This window comes from Amphiura filiformis, unplaced genomic scaffold, assembly GCF_039555335.1.
Source record: "Amphiura filiformis unplaced genomic scaffold, Afil_fr2py scaffold_65, whole genome shotgun sequence".
Taxonomy (NCBI): domain Eukaryota; kingdom Metazoa; phylum Echinodermata; class Ophiuroidea; order Amphilepidida; family Amphiuridae; genus Amphiura; species Amphiura filiformis.
In genome coordinates this window covers 296,519-314,261 of record NW_027305529.1, presented here as the reverse complement: position 1 = coordinate 314,261, position 17,743 = coordinate 296,519, and the positions used below count along the sequence as shown (strand labels likewise).

Sequence of the window (17,743 nt, the reverse complement as noted above, 5' to 3'; positions counted from 1 at the left end):
TATGATTACTTTATAAACATTAGTTGTTAAAAACTTCAAACCATGCAGACGATGCGGACGCATCGTTGTTAGTCGATGATGAACAACGGTGAAACATGATTGAATCCCTAAATCAAAACCAGATGGAAAATCCTTATACACACCCCCCACACCACATATCTGTTCACACACCTATTAATATGTGTATACTGCATGAAGTGTGGAAACACTACTGGAACATCAATATGTGCCCCAATTTGTAATCCTGCCAATAACACTGTGTTGTAGCTGCCTGTGAGGGATTCATATGTCAAAGCATTTTTATGCTATTTGAGTCTCCTGGTAAGGGGGGGGGGCATACACATGTGTGTTGTGTGTCCCCAGTTACATAATGTATCATAAGTCCACATTCTACCAAGTCACCCCCCCCCACACACACCCCCACACATTATATTGCAAATGAAGAACTTTGATTAAGTCTTCTCGGACAGAGCACCCATGGTCCATAGTTATATAGTAATGGTGCAGTTGTACAAAGCGAATCCAGGAGTGTAATCCACTTCATGACTTTGTTTGGAGTTGGTACAAATGTGCACGCAACCCAATATGTTATATTCTTTCTTAACCGAAGGTGAATCTATATGGGCGATGGCTGTCGTAACTTGCCTAACATCGCTTGTGACGAAACAACAACGGACCAGGCAATACTTTTTATTCCAAAGCAAGACCTGTCGTGCCGTACGAAAGAATCTAGAAAATACTTAATGGAACTGAGAAACAAGAGCACCAATGGCGCTGTGGCTCTGCGCTTTTTGGTGACAGTGAAAGTAATTGTTCTTGGAGTCGATTGTGCAATGTGACAGATCACATTCAATGGGTACATCTGGTTGGTTGGTAGCTATCTCATTTGCAGAGCATACAAGAATACATCAATCAATTTAGGGAAATATATACTATTTAGCGACATGAATCGAATCGGGTGGAATTGGATAGAAATGGGTCCAAATGGACCGAAACTGATCAAAATGTATCAAAATACATAAGCCAATGTCAAGAATAGGTTTTGGCTATAATTAATTAGTGACTGTACCCACCAAGTTTAATACCTATACAACAGTTTTTACTCATAACCCCTGGTGACCCCAAAATGACCTTCCAAAAATGTGACTGCAAATGTTGACTGCATCCACCAAGTTTCATGCCCATCCAAAGGTTTTTACTAATTTGACCTCAGATGACCCCTGGTGACCCGAAATGACCTTCCACAAATTTGACTCCAAATGTTGACTGTACCCACAGTGTCACACCCATATGACAGCTGTTACTAAATTGACCTCAGATGTCCCATGGTGACCCTGGAATGACCTTTCAAAAATTTGGCTCTAAATGTTGACTGTACCTACCATGTTTCATGCCCATATAACAGTTTTTACTATTAAAATGACCTTCCCAAAATTGGGCTCTAAATGGCGACTGTACCCGCCAAGTTTCATGCCCATCCGACAGTTGTTACTAATTTGACCTCAAATGACCCCTGGTGACCCCAAAATGACCTTCCAAAAATTTGAATCCAAATGTTGACGGTATCACCACGTTTTATGCCTATCCGACAGTTTTTACTAATTTGACCTCAGATGACCTTGAAATGACCTTCCAAAAATTTGGCTGTAAATGTTGACTGTACCCACCATGTTTCATGCCCATACAACAGTTTTTTTACTAATTTGACCTCAGATGACCCCTGGTGACCCCAAAATGACCTTCCAAAAATTTGACTCCAAATGTTGACTGTACCCACTCAGGGTTCATAGTGTCAAGACCACAGTGAAATCAAAGACTTATAATGACTTTCAAATACACTTTTCAATGACTTTTTATTAAATCTCATACCTCGGATGTGTTGAACAGTATTCAAGGGGTGGCGTTTGCTTGTGTAATTTCATGTTAACTTCAAGACGGGTTGGCTTTGTTGACTTGCGATTCAACCCCATGTGACTTTTCAGTGCCCCAATTCCCATCGTCCCAAGTTTGAAAGAAGTCTTGCAAATCCGCATCGTGCTTCAAATGGCGAGGTCCTTCATCTAACCAGTCTTTGAAATCTTTCTGATCTTTCCACGACTTTTGAAAGTGACATTTCCCAGGCATCGTGCTTTATTTATTAAAACAAATTAACACAAAGCTTCGTGTTTTTCATGTGAAGTCACACACGATGTTTTGCTAACATTTGCGAGCCAGCAAAACTACCGTTGACCGTTTTGATTCACATAGCGGACACTACAAAAATCACTGTATTCTCAGAGGCGTGCGGACATAAAATATCGCTTCATCAACCTACGCTCTGAACGCTCCAAATACGGGATATGATTATGGTATAGGGCAATTGAAGACTATGCTGGTAGCATCGATAAATGTCGGGATAAATTAAATAAAATAATTATTAAAATACATCATATTTTTATTTTTTCCTTCATACAAATATATTTCAAAGACTTTTAATGACTTTTTTTACTTTTCTACAAAATTTACTGACTTTTAATGACCTTGCTTCAAATTCACTGACTTTTAATGAATTTAATGACCGCTACGAACCCTGCCACTAAGTTTCATGCTCATCCGACAGTTTTTACTAATTTGACCTCAAATGACCCCTAGTGACCCCAAAATGACCTTCCAAAAATTTGACTCCAAATGTTGACTGTACCCACCAAGTTTCATGCCCATCCGACAGTTGTTACTAATTTGACCTCAAATGACCCCTGGTGACCCCAAAATGACCTTCCAAAAAATTTGAATCCAAATGTTGATGGTATCACCACGTTTTATGCCTATCCGACAGTTTTTACTAATTTGACCTCAGATGACCTCGAAATGACCTTCCAATAATTTGGCTATAAATGTTGACTGTATCCACAAAGTTTCATGCCCGTTCAAAAGTTTTTACTAATTTGACCTTAGATGACCCCTGGTGACCCGAAATAACCTTCCACAAATTTTACTTCAAATGTTGACTGTAGGAGGGCTGTCGAGTGCAGATCCGTCGGAACACGCTTTTCAATACGGAATAAATGCTAACCTCATCGTGACATCATCCAAGCAGCAAAGATCATTTCCCTTGAAAATGCGTTATCCGGCGGATCTGCAGACGACCATTCTGGTACCCACCATGCCCATACGACAATTGTTACTAATTTGACCTCAGATGACCCATGGTGACCCTGAAATGACCTTCCAAAAATTTGATTCTAAATCAGGTGGTGACCGCATTGCATTCTCTAAATTCAGTAAATTTTCATCGTCAACCGTGTAATTGAATGGGATTATTTTGAAATTTTAAAACGCTTGAAATATCACAAACAAATAGGCCTAGGTTGATAAATAATATAAATACAAGCTAAAACCGTTGGGGTTCGATAATGAACCCCACAAAACTAACCAAGTATATGGAAAATGCCATCCGGCCGGGCGGTTTCACAAGTTGCCGGCTCGATCATGTCATCCGCCGCCTGCTCTAAATGTTGACTGTACTTAACAAGTTTCAAGCACATATAACAGTTTTTACTAATTTGACCTCAAATGACCCCTGGATGACCTCAGGTGACCCTGAAATGACCTCCCAAAAATCGGGCTCTAAATGGTGACTACCCACCAAATGTCATGCCCATAACGACAGTTTTTACTAATTTGACCTCAGATGACCCCTGGTGACCCTGAAATGGCTTTCAAAAATTTTGACTCCAAATGTTGACTGTATCCACCAAGTTTCATGCCCTTTTGACAGTTTCTACTAATTTGACCTCAGATGACCCCTGGTGACCCCAAAATTACCTTCCCCAAATTTGGCTCTAAATGTTGACTGTACCCACCAAGTTTCATGCCCATACGACAGTTTTTACTAATTTGACCTCAAATGACCCGGTGACCCCGAAATGACCGTCCCAAAATTTGGATCTAAATGTTGACTGTACCCACCAAGTTTCATGCCCATACAACAGTTTTTACTAATTTGACCTCAAATGACCCATGGTGATCTTCCCAAAATTTGGCTCTAACTGTACCCACCAAGTTTCATGCCCATACAACAGTTTTTACTAATTTGACCTCCGATGACCCCTGGTGACCCCGAAATGACCTTCCAAAAATTTGACTCCAAATGTTGACTGTAGCTACCAAGTTTCATGCCCATACGACAGTTTTTACTAATTTGACCGTAGATGACCCCTAGTGACCCTGAAATGACCTTCCAAAAATTGACTCCAAATGTTGACTGTATCCACCAAGTTTCATGTCCATCCGACAGTTTTTACTAATTTGACCTCAGATGACCTCTGGTGACCCCGAAATGACCTTCACAAAATTTGGCTATAAGTGTAAGACAGTTTTTACTAATTTGACCTCCGATGACCCCTGGTGACCCCGAAATGACCTTCCAAAAATTTGACTCCAAATGTTGACTGTAGCTACCAAGTTTCATACCCATACGATAGTTTTTACTAATTTGACCTCAGATGACCCTGGTGACCCTGAATTGACCTTCCAAAATTTGACTCCAAATGTTGACTGTACCCACCCCAGTTTCATGCCCATACGACAGTTGTTATTAATTTCCAGAAGCAATCGGGTCAAATTAATTTTTTTTTTTGGTAACTTTTTTCTGATTGACTCCAAATGTTGACTGTAGCTACCAAGTTTCATGCCCATCCAACAGTTTTTACTAATTTGACCTCAGATGACCCCTGGTGACCCCGAAATGACCGTCCAAAAATTTGACTCCAAATGTTGACTGTACCCACCCCAGTTTCATGCCCATACGACAGTTGTTATTAATTTCCGGAAGCAATCAGGTCAAATTAATTTTTTTTTTGGTAACTTTTTTCTGATTGGGGAATTTTTTTTTAAAGTGATTTCCCCTCCCCCGGGCTGTCATTGATTGCTTGACATTCCTTTTGATTTCTCTCAAAAACTAAGCTCATGATTAATATTGCACAGCCCAGAGTAAAACATTAAACTTGGTAACTTTCAATCAACATGATCAATGATTTCTGAAACCACTAATTTCAGTCACATTTTAATTCAATAATTATGTACATTTTATTTCAACTTTTCTATTGCTGCCACCCCCTTATGAATTATTCATTCAAAACTGTGATGACCTTGGGACCATCCAATCAGAATCAACATGATCAATCAATGCGCCGTAAGGTCATGACCTCTGAGACTGTGTGGTGAAACCAAAATAAACAGTCAAAAATGGCGAGATTGGTCGGCACATCGATCAAATAAACCGTGGTCTTGAAAGTCCTGGCCTAAAAACTATGTTGTTTTTCAGGAGAAAACATATTAATCTTTGATATTCTGAAGTATAAAATTGTTGGGCAAAGTGGAACATCATTTATTTAGACTGTTTTTGCTATAGAAAAATACGAACATTTTTCAATTTTGCGAAGAGTCAAGAGGGGTCAATCCCATTGAAAATATAATTTTTCCTCAGAATCATATCCACAATATGGTTTAATTTACTGTTTTTAACTATATTCTAACAATTAAATCTACAAAGAGCGTGATGAAATACGAACAGCTTGCATGACTTTCGGTCCGTGTTCAGATAACAGGTGCACTTGAAGAAAAATAGTGCAATCCGCCTATTTCCGTCATCTTCTCACAAATTAAATTATACAGACCAAAATAATCTCTAGCACACACAGGGAACCAAGCAAAGCGATTGAAATTGCTCGTTTCTCATGACGATTTCAGACTTTTCTTTCATAAAATAACTACTTTCCCCACCTCATTTCAACCCAATATGGAGTGGAATCGATTGAAAAATAACTTTTAGAAAGTTAGAACTCAAAAGCACATATCGCACATAGAAATAACCTTAGCATAAAAAAGCACCATCGGAAGTGGCTGAAAAATGAAGCAAAATACACCGTCCACTTAGCGCGATCACGATGGCTCCGTCAAGCAAGCTTGGAGCCAAAAAATCAAGCTCATTTTCACTCAATTTCCAATGTTCTTTCAACAAAATGCAATAACAACTGATATTTCACCACCTTTTCTTGTTATTTGCCTTCAAGGGTCATTATATGGCAGTATTATGTAGGTATGCTAGGTGAATTCAAATTTGCCATCAAACTGCATCATTTTACATATCAAATTAAAGCCATTGAGTAAAGAAAGCCAAAACTGATAACATTTTTGTCATAGCACTTTCCGTAACAAAGTTACATCTTGTCAAAGATTGACTTTCATCAAAAAGATTCTGCTAGCAAAATTCCCCAAAACGGCATTTAGGGGTGTTTCTAGATCTTAGTCTCATGGCGATAGCAGCTTTTTTAATGGAACTGCTATCAAAATCCTCTAAAATTCCATGTGCGACTTGATTATCACCATAAAAATCATATATTTGGGTCAAGTGAAGTATAGAAAACATATTTATGTAGGTTTCCTTCACCGGCCTATTCTCGAAAAAAAATTTCCATGTAAATATGCATTGTGTTTGGGCCCCGGTCTCGGCGAATTTCGCTGACTAGCAAATGTGTTAACTAAGGTTTGCCTGGGATACCTATATTATGCCTTGTTTAAGCTTGTGTAGTAGCTGCCAACATTTGAATCTTGAAAAAAGGGAGATTTCTTGTTGCAATCAGGGAGATTTGTCAAAATTTGTACATCTTAATGGATGAAACCATTTCCTTTTCAGGGAGATGACCAAAAATTAAGGGTTCTGAAGGTTTAAAAGTAGGGAGTCTCCTGCGAAAAGAGGGAGAGTTGGCAGCTCTGAGTGTACATATGTGATGCGATCAAGCAAAATGAGTCGGATGTCGGGAATATTGGTTTTGAGTTATAGCCAATAATAGTATTCAACTTCCTTTGTATTTTTTTGTCCTGAGCAACACTAAAATGGCCATATCTCTGGAACCGTATATCAAATTATGATGGGGTTTTCAGCAATATCAAGCTCTGAGAATAACTCATGTAGTAAAATTGAAAACTGAATTTTGCCTTTGATCGACATCAGACTCATTTTGCTTGATTGCATCACATATGTGCAAATTGTCTGATCTCCAGCATGACTCCCTTCTTGAATTTCAGCAATGCTGGCAATGGGGTTTCCAAATAGTATTTCTCAATAAGTATTTCTCATTATTCTGCCCAAGTTATGGAATGCCCAAAGTAAATCCTGGTTCCATCTTGAAGAAAAGCTGTTAATTTCACCCTGGTTCCTCACCCCAAACCATTAACACTATTCTAAATGAAACTACAAGCACATTCACCCTCACCGCACAACTACAGTTAGCCCACACAGCAATGTTTTTCCCCCTTAGTGATATCATTTCCCACTCAGGCACATTTAGGCCATATTGAATGCCTTGATTACAACCCGAGTCAAGTCAATTAAATATTAAGATTCAGCTTGGCGCATTGGTTAGAATTCTTGCTTCTGGTCCTGGCGGTGAAAACTTGCTGGGATATTGACATGGCAAAACCAAGTCTGAATAATTGGCAATTTAATTGAACTCAAACTTCCACTCCCCCATGGTGTATTTAGAGTTTTGTATGAACCATGAGAGAATTCTGTCCTTCAGAGGGGATGTAAGCTGTTGGTCCTGTATACAGGAGAGCCACACCTGTACATGTAACTTGCAGTCAGTTTCAAAAAGAGTAGGGTGTTAACCCCTGACTGTTCCCAATCCGTTCTAGTGTGCAAATGAATCCCAATGGAAATAAGCATCGTAAGAGACTTTGTCGAGTCATCTTATCAAATGAAAATCTTCAGCAGAGCACTCAGAAATACCCAACTAACCCTGAATCACATGCAATGCATATGGTAGACTTTTTCAAAGCATAGTTCACAACAAGAAGGCATCATTCAGCAAGATATACACATTCTATTTCGTTCTTATTCCTATTTCCCTATGTCATTCCCCCTGTGATTTTCATGTCAAAGGTTGTTATTTACATGAAATGATCAGGTTGTCACTGCAGCATAAGACCTATACTACAGGGTGCATTGAAATGATCTGTACCCAGCTTAACAGTTTTTTCTGAGCTCTTGGACATCCTGAATATTTTTTTTTTGTTATCTTGGACTGGACACCTTGAATAAACTAACATTAAAGGAAGTCTCTGGCAATCACAACATTATGCCTTATATGTTAGGAGAATTATTATCAAGCACGAATAGCGTGGTTTTATTTCAAACAAACTTATATTGAAAACGAATAAAAACAGGCATATCTCAACACGCGATATTCAAAATTCCCGGGCGCCAAAATTGTCTGGTGCAATGACGTCCCAGAAATACATTGAAGGCTGACAACAGTTGAGCACAAATAACCATGACATCATTGCCCTACACAATTTCAGCCCTGGAATTTTGAATATCGCATGTTGAGAGATGACTGTTTTTGTTCTATTTTTTATGGTCAATGAGTTTGATTTAAATAAAACCATGTGATTTGTGCTTGATAATTATTTTTCTAACACATAAGGCATAATGTTGCGATAGCCAGAGACTTCCTTTAACACATTGCTATGATAGAATATTGTTTTATCCTTCACAGAAATGTACTAATTGGTTTCATATTCTGATTTTGATAACCAGCCAATTTCATGTCAACACATGGGAGCTGTAATACCGTAGAATTCCACCTACAAGCATAAATACCTCTAAACGAGGGTTTTTTTTATGAAAGAGATGAAAGGCAAATAGCCTCCACAAAAACATTATTTGGAGTTTGAGCAACTATATTACTGATACAGGCAGCTGTACAAACATGGAATAACTAATATACGACCAATCTATTGTAATGTTTTTGTGAGGGTGTTTACCTTTTGTCTCTTTTGTCTTGTAGATGGAATTCTATGGTACACTAAGCCAAAAAAGAAACTTATAATTTTTCACAAGGTCATATCTTAAAATCCTGTTTATCAAAATTAACCAAAATTACACACAGGATTGCCTCAATACTCTACTCTAAACACATGTCACTAACTATGCAGTTGTCCAACTGACACAACAGCAAAATGCACTGACATGCAACACCTTCCTGGACCACATTCACAGCGCAACAGATTTCTTTGGCTGGGTTCCAATTATTCGCCTGTGAATGTGATCCCGGAAGCTGTTCCGTGTCAGTGTATTTTACTGTTGTGACAGTTGGACAACTGCTTGGTTACTGACATGTGTTTAGAATAGAGTATTGAAGTAATCCTGTGTGTAATTTTTGTTCATGTACAGGCGAAAAATTGGAACCCAGCGAAAAGAAATCTGTTGCGCTGTGAATGTGGTCCAGGAAGGTGTTGCATGTCAGTGTATTTTGCTGTTGTGTCAGTTGGACAACTGTTTGGTTACTGACCAGTGTTTAGAGTAGAGTATTGAAGTATTCCTGTGTGCAATTTTTGTTCATTTTTATGGAGAGGATTTTAAGATATGACCTTGTGAAAAATTATAAGTTTCTTTTTTGGCTTAGTGTATATTAATGGTTGTGCAATAAATTGAGCATCTCCTATGGCACCTTCAACATTACCATTATGCTATAAACTGACACCATAACAAACATAATTTACAAAAATGGGTATATATTGTGCTTAATCAAGCTATTTTGATCTAAAATAACACTAAAAGCACTTTCAGGTATCATATTGAATGATTTTTGTACATTACACACATCATTGTATCTCTTGAACATCTGTGTGTAACTTGGTTTTAGGGACGTTCTGTAAACCGGACAATTATACAATAGATAACATACCAGTCAAGCTAATGCTGCAATTTTGAATAGATTTTGTTTAGTTAGGTACACAATACACATCATTTGAACGCACCCTGTACACCTTGTTAGTGTAAGCTTTGACAGACTTTCCTCTTTTCAATAATGTGTGTACAAAGATAGAATTTATTTAAACAATTATAAGATTACAATAAGCAAACTATAAACAAAGAGATAACAATTAAAATTGGTCATTTTGAAAAGTGGAAAGTCCAATTTAGATTCATACCTGGATCGGCCTCTTCCTGAGTTACCACGACTGTAATAATAATATACAAGGATGGCGTCATTCAGTCAACATAAACACACCACAATATATCGTTAACTAGCAGGAAATCTTACCACTCATCATGCCATATAAATGGTTACAACTAATATGCGCATGGAAAATCTATCTTAATAATTTACAAAATGTCATATTTGTATGTCTGGACTTTATCAACCACACTAGATGAGCAATACATTTTATTTCTTCATGTTGTCTTTATCATATATCATTTATAGTATGGTAGTTGCAGACTTGAATATTGATGTACTTCCAAGTGTTTACATGTGTACAGATATATAATGGTAAATGTTTACTGAATGACAAAACAAGGTAGCAAAGTGTTGGATCAACTTTTATCTTTGCCTTTCTCTCCTGAAAATTGTACTGAAATTTTGAAAAATTTTGTGCATCATAGGAATAAAATAAAAATTGTCCCAACATCTAATTTCATTTTTTTAACACCACAAGCACTAAGTAAGCAAAGCTAATTGTTCATCCAACACTCTTAATTTTGGGCAGAATCAAATATGGAGCAGACAATTGGGATAATCATGTAAGTAATATCTCAAATTTGATTCCTCCCTCCCTATTGATATGACTGGTTATATATGTGTGGGGATGGAGACTAGACTTGACAGATTGTGTATTTCAGAGTAAATGCTACAGGATAACACACATACCTTGGCCTAGTATTGCGATCTGCACCGTGAGATTGGCCTCCCTGGTTATAGCGCTGATTGAATCCTCTGTTGGAAAAATTCTGCTGGCCACCATGACCCTGTACTTGTCCTGAAGTGAACAATAACAACAAAAAGGAGCAAAAATGTCATTGATTTTAACTTTATAGATATCAGTAAGCATGCCTTAAAAATGTGGAATCCAGGAAGCTCTTTGCAAGGAAATTTGTTTCCTCAAATAAAGAAACACATAATAACTTGTGGGAACTATTGCTACTTTTGTTGAAAAATCCTGGGAAATAAACCACTTTTCCAATTAAAGTCATGCCATCATGTTTGATTCCTGTATTACTCTAAAAGTGGCAATTTTTGTGCGATTACTTTTTCACACTTCACCAATTCTGATTTGTTGCCCTTGTTTTTAAATTCATGGTTTTTTAAGTTTCCTGACATTGACCTATAAACACAAGGAATATATTTTGAGCGTTGTTATATTTGGTGGTAGAAGCTTGCAACACAAAAATCAATGTAGCGCAAAAATGTGCACTATTACAGGAACTCCAATATTTTCTATCTACACTTGACACTGTATAGATTGCTATGTTCACTGACGCTAATCCTGCGGGACATATTAGCATGTGTAGAGAAGCGATTTGTCCATATGCTGGTGACGCAACCGCATAAACAGGCTGATATCATGCTAAGCCCATCTCAACTTGAGACAAAACATAGTGTATTATGTCTCCTCACCTTGGTTGAAACCTCCACGTCCACCTTGCTGGTTATACCCACCACCATATCCTGACTGTTGATTGAATCCACCAGAACCCCAGCTACCACCTCCTTGTCTCTGCTCAGGCCCTCCTCCTGGACCTCCTTGTTGGTTGCCTGTAGGCTTATTGGACTGGGGGTCAGGCAGATGTGGTCTACGAGGGTCCTTCAAGTAGTTGTTGAAAAATGTTACCTATCAATTAAGCATGGAAAGGCAATTGGTACATTAATGGGAGCAACATTTAAATGTTTTGTTTTATACCAGTAGCTGTATTCAACTTGTAATCTAATAGCTGAATATTAGATTTACTAACAATAGTCATTTGATAGAATTGCTTCAAGTCCTTTGGTGTCCATAGTTAGTGAATGTAAAATTCATGGAAGCTTTGCCACATCTTCCAAAAATTTCTGTTTCAAAAGTTATTCTGTCGAAATAATTATTTACCATCATCTTTGTAAAAATTTGTTTGACATTTGAATTGTTGAGGCCAGATAGTGGACTTTCTTATCTTTACTTTACTCCAGGCATACTGTGCACTGCAGGGGTAGTGTTTGAGCAAAATGCACACCATGCCACGCCCACCCCACAAGGCACACTTCCTCCCTAGCTCATGTTGCCAGCACCAAGGACTTGTAGAGTTGGTAATTGATTACATAATACACCATGGGAGGCTTTCAGTTATTTTTCAAAATCTGGGAAAGTCCATTTATTTTAGTAGGTTTGTACTGGAAATTATACACAAAATGTAAAAAGAAATATATATTATTTAGACAAATAATGTCACTTCATTTGTGATGGTTAAGCTTGATTTCCAAAAAATGTGATATAATTCTTCCTAGTTGAACATTTCATAACAAAAGCATTAAATTTTTTTAAATGAAATTCAAAGTTGGTCCTTTTTTAAAGTTATGATTCCCAAATAGCAGTGACTTAAACAGGGGAAGCCTGTGATTGGTTTCTTCAGATCTGTGTTGCAGATTATTTGCTCTCCCATTCATTTGTGTAGGGCCAGATTTAATCCAATTACAAACCCGTCAAGGCTTTCGTCCTACACAAAAAATCTGACCTGACTAAAAATTTTAGAGAGTGAAGTATACAATGGTATATGATAGGCCTACTTCTACCACTGATTATACATGGGGAAGAGCATGAATAGAGAAAAAGTAAGGAGGAAGCCTTGATCAAGGCTATCATTTGACAGTATATTCACATACATGAAATGTCAAGAGTTGAACTTAGAAGTTATTCAATTATGGACATAAGAACTAGATATGTTACAGCTTCAAGACCTACCCCACCAATCGCAAATCCTACTCCCAATTCCAGAAAAATACACTACTACTTTTTCTTGTCTTTTAGTATATTAAAAGATTGCTTTTGAAACTAATTTGTTTTAATGACACATGACCATCAAAAATATTTTATTTTAAAAATTGCAGATGGGAATTTTTTGACATGAGGTACAATTATAATCCTTTAGATATAACCAGACTGCCCGGCATACACAAAACATTGTGTAACATTTTCAAAAGGGCACAAGGCAAAATGTAAATATTGTTTATTTTTGAGGAAAATTTTGTGTTATTTTGTTAAGTTAAAATATGAAAGTAATGCTTATGAAGACGGCACTAGTAATATGTCGGGCATTGTGAAAAATCTAAGCATTTTGCTTTAGACCTCGGAATATTCCTCCGTTCCAAGGCAAAATGTTTAGATCTTTCACAATGCCCTCCAAATAACCGATGCACAGTTATTAATCTCTAAATAATGTACTCTCTGCAAGAAAAACATAACTGCACCACCCTTTATTTCTGACAGTCATTTAGTGCTGCATTATTTTGGAATCAATAATAAATTCGAGATATTTCATTTTGGTCTTGTTAGTTGACATACCTCTTTTGACATCTTCCACTTTGTCACCATGCTTGTTGAAGATGTGCTTCCTGACAAACTCAGGACCTTTGAACTTCTTACCACTGAGAGGACACAACCATTTGTCCTTGCCTAGTTCTTGTGTGTTAGCCTTCACAAACTTTTCCACTTCAGTGAGGAGATGCAGTTAAGGAACATAAGCTATACATTGGCATTGATGTTCTGCATTTTGAGCTACACCTTGCCTCTTTTCTACATTTTCTAACTGATATTATTCATATTCGGTATGTTTTAACATTCAAAATCATTCTAGGAGAGTAAAATCAGGATAATGACTATCATGTCAGGGGTAGACATAAGGAGCAATAATCTCTTGGCCCTTCGGCCCAGCTGAGAAGGTTTCCAGCTGGCCCAAGGGCAAATCCATTGGCCCAGATTTGTTGTTAATATTGCAACATTTCATAAATTCAGAACTATGCCAAAATCCCAGACGGGAAATCTCCTGGCCCTACGAGAAAACTACTGGCTAGGGCCAGCGGCTAAATCGACCCCTGATGTTCATCATTATGGTTCTAAATTCCATGCAGTCCAGTTTTCTATTAGTCATCCATTATTAACATTTTGTCTAATAAATGTGAGTAACTCGTAAACCTTGTTTCATTTTTATGCAATGTTTATCATCACATTTTAACCCTTGTACAGCGTGATGACTACGCAGGAAGCAACATTTTGGTGAACATTCAAGTAACAAATTGCTCAATTTGAGTCTCCGGTGACAACAAATCAGTACAACCAAGTCTGTCCAATTCATGTATGCATGCAGAGGGCATCATGATAGACCATGTACACTTTCATAAAGATTTACTTGGGCTGTTTTATGGAACATAACATTGATATATTGTAATTGTAAGGGCCACATCTGATTGGGGGTAAAGAGTTGACAAGTCATGATAAATAGTGCCAATATAAGCATCCTACTGAATTAACAAAGGATATGCTTCTTGATCTTTCTTGCCCAATTGGAAGACTTCATCATCTGGCAGGTCACTGGCTGTATTCAGGAGTGATGCCAATTTGCCTTCAAAATGCTTCTCCCAGTTGTCCACTGCAATAGTCAAAGATAATTACAAAATACATTACTCAAAGTGTTAGTATTAAACATCTATCTATGGATGCATTTATTTGTGTACAAGCATATTTGTGTGTACATGCGTGCCGAGGTGGGGGTATACATGTTGGATTTCACCCGCAACATAAATTGATCACATTCAATCTGGGGACATTTAATTACGCTGGGAACTGTTCCAGGCGAAAAATTGCCATATATAGAAAAACCTCTGACCACCATCTTGAGCACCAAGGTCAGAGCACTTACATGTACAAGCTCTCCCCGAGTCATTCTGCTTCATACTGGTCTTCCTGGCACAAGACTATCATAAACTGGTGGTCAATACCATCCGATCCTTCTCACTCCATCCCAAGGACACATAACATCAGTTTGGACAATGTGGAAGTTATCAACAGGGAAGATCATTTTTAGTAAGTTCAGGAAGATCAGGGAAGCCATAGTGATCAAGACACAAAAACATACACTCAAAAAGGATGCTGGATACAACGTTCTGAAGCTACTTGACCACCCACAAGGTGACCGGAGGATTGTTAACACAATGCTGAATGATGATGCTGTGATGGGGTCGCAAGCTGCTCAACACAAACTCTGAAATGGTAACTTTTTTATCAAAAGAACAAAAGTTGCTAGTCAACTTACAATCTTTTTCTGTGATTCTATTGGGTGGATTGGAGCCCCTGACATGCATGATGCCACATCTATTGGGCATTTCATCCTCTATGTGGTACTGACTACCTGTGTAGTAATCCACGGAATGCACGATGCGAAGGTAGAATAATAAACGATCTAGAACCTGCAAGATATAAATAAAATAGTAGGGTAAGATTTCAACAGTATGTAGGGGTGCCACTTATCATTTAATTGTGTGTAATTTACGGCGGGTACCCAGTACCTGTATCACCACCCACCAGGTCAAAGTGCAGTGGAAAATTGTCACTCAGAATATTTTATAAATTGTCTCCAAACAACTGCTTGTAAGTAGCAACAATAGTGAAAAATACCTACAAAATATTTTTTGAAAGCAAATATATTATTTGACATGGTTTGCTCTTCGAATTATCGTTTGTTGATGTCAGGAATTGAACTCTGGCTTCTTGTAATTGGGTTTTGTGGCTGGGGACCACCTCATTGGTGCCACTGAACTTTTTTCTAGAACAAGGCTTGTACATAAAATCAAATGACCCTCAGGTAACTCATACCATAAATTTAGACCCAGGTACCTCAGGGAAGGGTTACCTTAGGGACGGGTGAAGGGACCCGAGTTCACAGGTATTTGTCCCAGATCAATGTCTATAAGGATGATATATAAATGGAGTACTGATAAAGCCAAAAAATTGTTTGATTTTCTTGGCCCAAACTGACCCTAATTGTGAAAATATGTCTTTGTACTGAATAAAAGAATACCACTCTAATTTTGGAAATTCAAACAAAAAAGTTGTTAATCTTTCAAAATGTTGACATCCTGAAAAGTTTTTGAACGGTTTCTTCATGTCTCTTAGGCAATAGAAACAAATTAGTTCCATCTTTCGATCGACCATCAATGCTTGGTCGATCCTTTTTATTTATGAAATCACTTCATTGACCAATATAAATGTAGCATTAATTCTAATTAATTAGTTGTTAATGTTAGTTCATTTATTACAAGTATCGAAGCAGCATCAACGGTTGTTTCTGGTGCCTTAACTATTTTAAAAACACGAATGAAGCGATACAGTAGAGAAATATCACAATTCGCACCTATTTAGGCTTTCTTATTAACCTAATTACATTGTAGGCCTATAAAACAGGTTTTGTTTTTAGCCTGATACCGTGAAATCTTTGCTTACTTTGTTCAATTCATCATCTTTCTCAAATGTCACCTCTGCAGTGCTGTCTTTACTGGAATCCAGGTCAGCAGGATCAGCAGAGGCTCCCAGCAGTACTTCTTCCTCAGCACTAGCCTCCTCTACAAGGTATTCAGTGATGTTATCCAACACAGGGTTACGCTTAAATTTGGCTACAAGATCTTCTGAAGGCTCCTCCTGTAAGAAAAGAAATAAAGTTAATTTGAACAATATAGGAAATATCAGGCTACTTGAAGCCCTGAATTATAGTGGAATTCACATACAAGCAAAAATACAAAGACAAGAACAGAACAAATGTAGAAAATAGTCTTACAGAAAGTCCGACTTGAATGATCAGGATTAGTATACTAATGTTTATCTTTAATAAAGTACTCATATTGTTTAAAACAAAGTAGGTAATAATTCACCTTCTGTCCTCTTAATGCCGCTGTCAGGAAAAAAAGGGAAACCGTATGTTGTTTTTTGATGTTTTTACACCAAATCTGATCTTTTAAGAAGAAAATTCTTATTTGGAAACACAATCTTAAGAAATTCCAACAAGGCAAATATGTGACAGGGTTTCCCCTTAAAAAAAAGAAAAGAAATGAAATGGATGAAAGTAATGTGTTTATGATAATCTTGATGCAATTGTGAGTACTCTGTTAACATAATCATACACATTTCAAAGCTAAGATTGACAGAACATATCAAAATCAGCCATCATTTTGTGCTTGTGAGTGTCATTTCAGTTACACATCTGATCACAACCCCACATCAAAATTTCAGTTCAAAAGTGTAAGACTATAATACTCAAGATTGGTTTGGTAAATAATCTTTTCAAGATTGTTATTTAGAGGGTTTTATATCAACAATCATATTCAGCTTACTTTTTGTTGTTCTTCTCCTTCTTTCTCCTTCAATTCTTTGTCTTTCTTCTCTTTCTCCTTGCTAACAAAGTCATCTCTCCATAGCTTATTCTTATCATCTAGTTGTTGTACCAGCCTAGCAGCCAACTTAAGGTCAGATCTTATCACTGTCTTGTGTGCTGTAATTCCAGATACTGACCTCACACGGTTGGACAGCTCTCTATTCACTACAGGACTAAGCTCACAATCCCGTAACTGTAAAAAGATAACATTGTTAATGTTTCATAATGTCCAATGCAGTTCACTTTTGAAAAGTTACGTAAGTATGAAATAAAAACTCTTGTTAGACTTACCAGAAGATTATTGCTTTAAATAACATTTTTAAGCATATCTTCTACAAGTTTAAGCCTCCTGGGGTCAATTTCACTAACATTTGTGATGCATTGTAAGTCCCAGACGAATCAAAAGTCCTTTAAGTCATTGTAACTTTTCCACAGGATTTATATAGTAGATGTACGATGGGTTTAGACTTACGATGACTTAAAGTACTTACAACACATCCCAACTGTATGTTAAATTGACTCAAG

At 37.3% G+C, this 17,743-nt stretch overlaps 1 protein-coding gene across 1 annotated transcript in view; it reads right to left on the bottom strand.

Annotated features, from left to right (window-relative positions):
* Window positions 1-17,743, bottom strand: part of LOC140144601 (serrate RNA effector molecule homolog) — a 49,139-nt gene that overhangs the window by 8,569 nt on the left and 22,827 nt on the right. Inside the window, exons 14-22 of the mRNA XM_072166418.1 lie at window positions 17,178-17,411; window positions 16,294-16,488; window positions 15,107-15,260; window positions 14,336-14,443; window positions 13,360-13,512; window positions 12,585-12,586; window positions 11,445-11,658; window positions 10,698-10,806; window positions 9,979-10,008 (exon numbers count right to left, since the gene is read on the bottom strand). Of these exons, the coding sequence (XP_072022519.1) occupies window positions 9,979-10,008; window positions 10,698-10,806; window positions 11,445-11,658; window positions 12,585-12,586; window positions 13,360-13,512; window positions 14,336-14,443; window positions 15,107-15,260; window positions 16,294-16,488; window positions 17,178-17,411 (1,199 nt within the window). The remainder of the gene's footprint in view (window positions 1-9,978; window positions 10,009-10,697; window positions 10,807-11,444; window positions 11,659-12,584; window positions 12,587-13,359; window positions 13,513-14,335; window positions 14,444-15,106; window positions 15,261-16,293; window positions 16,489-17,177; window positions 17,412-17,743) is intronic.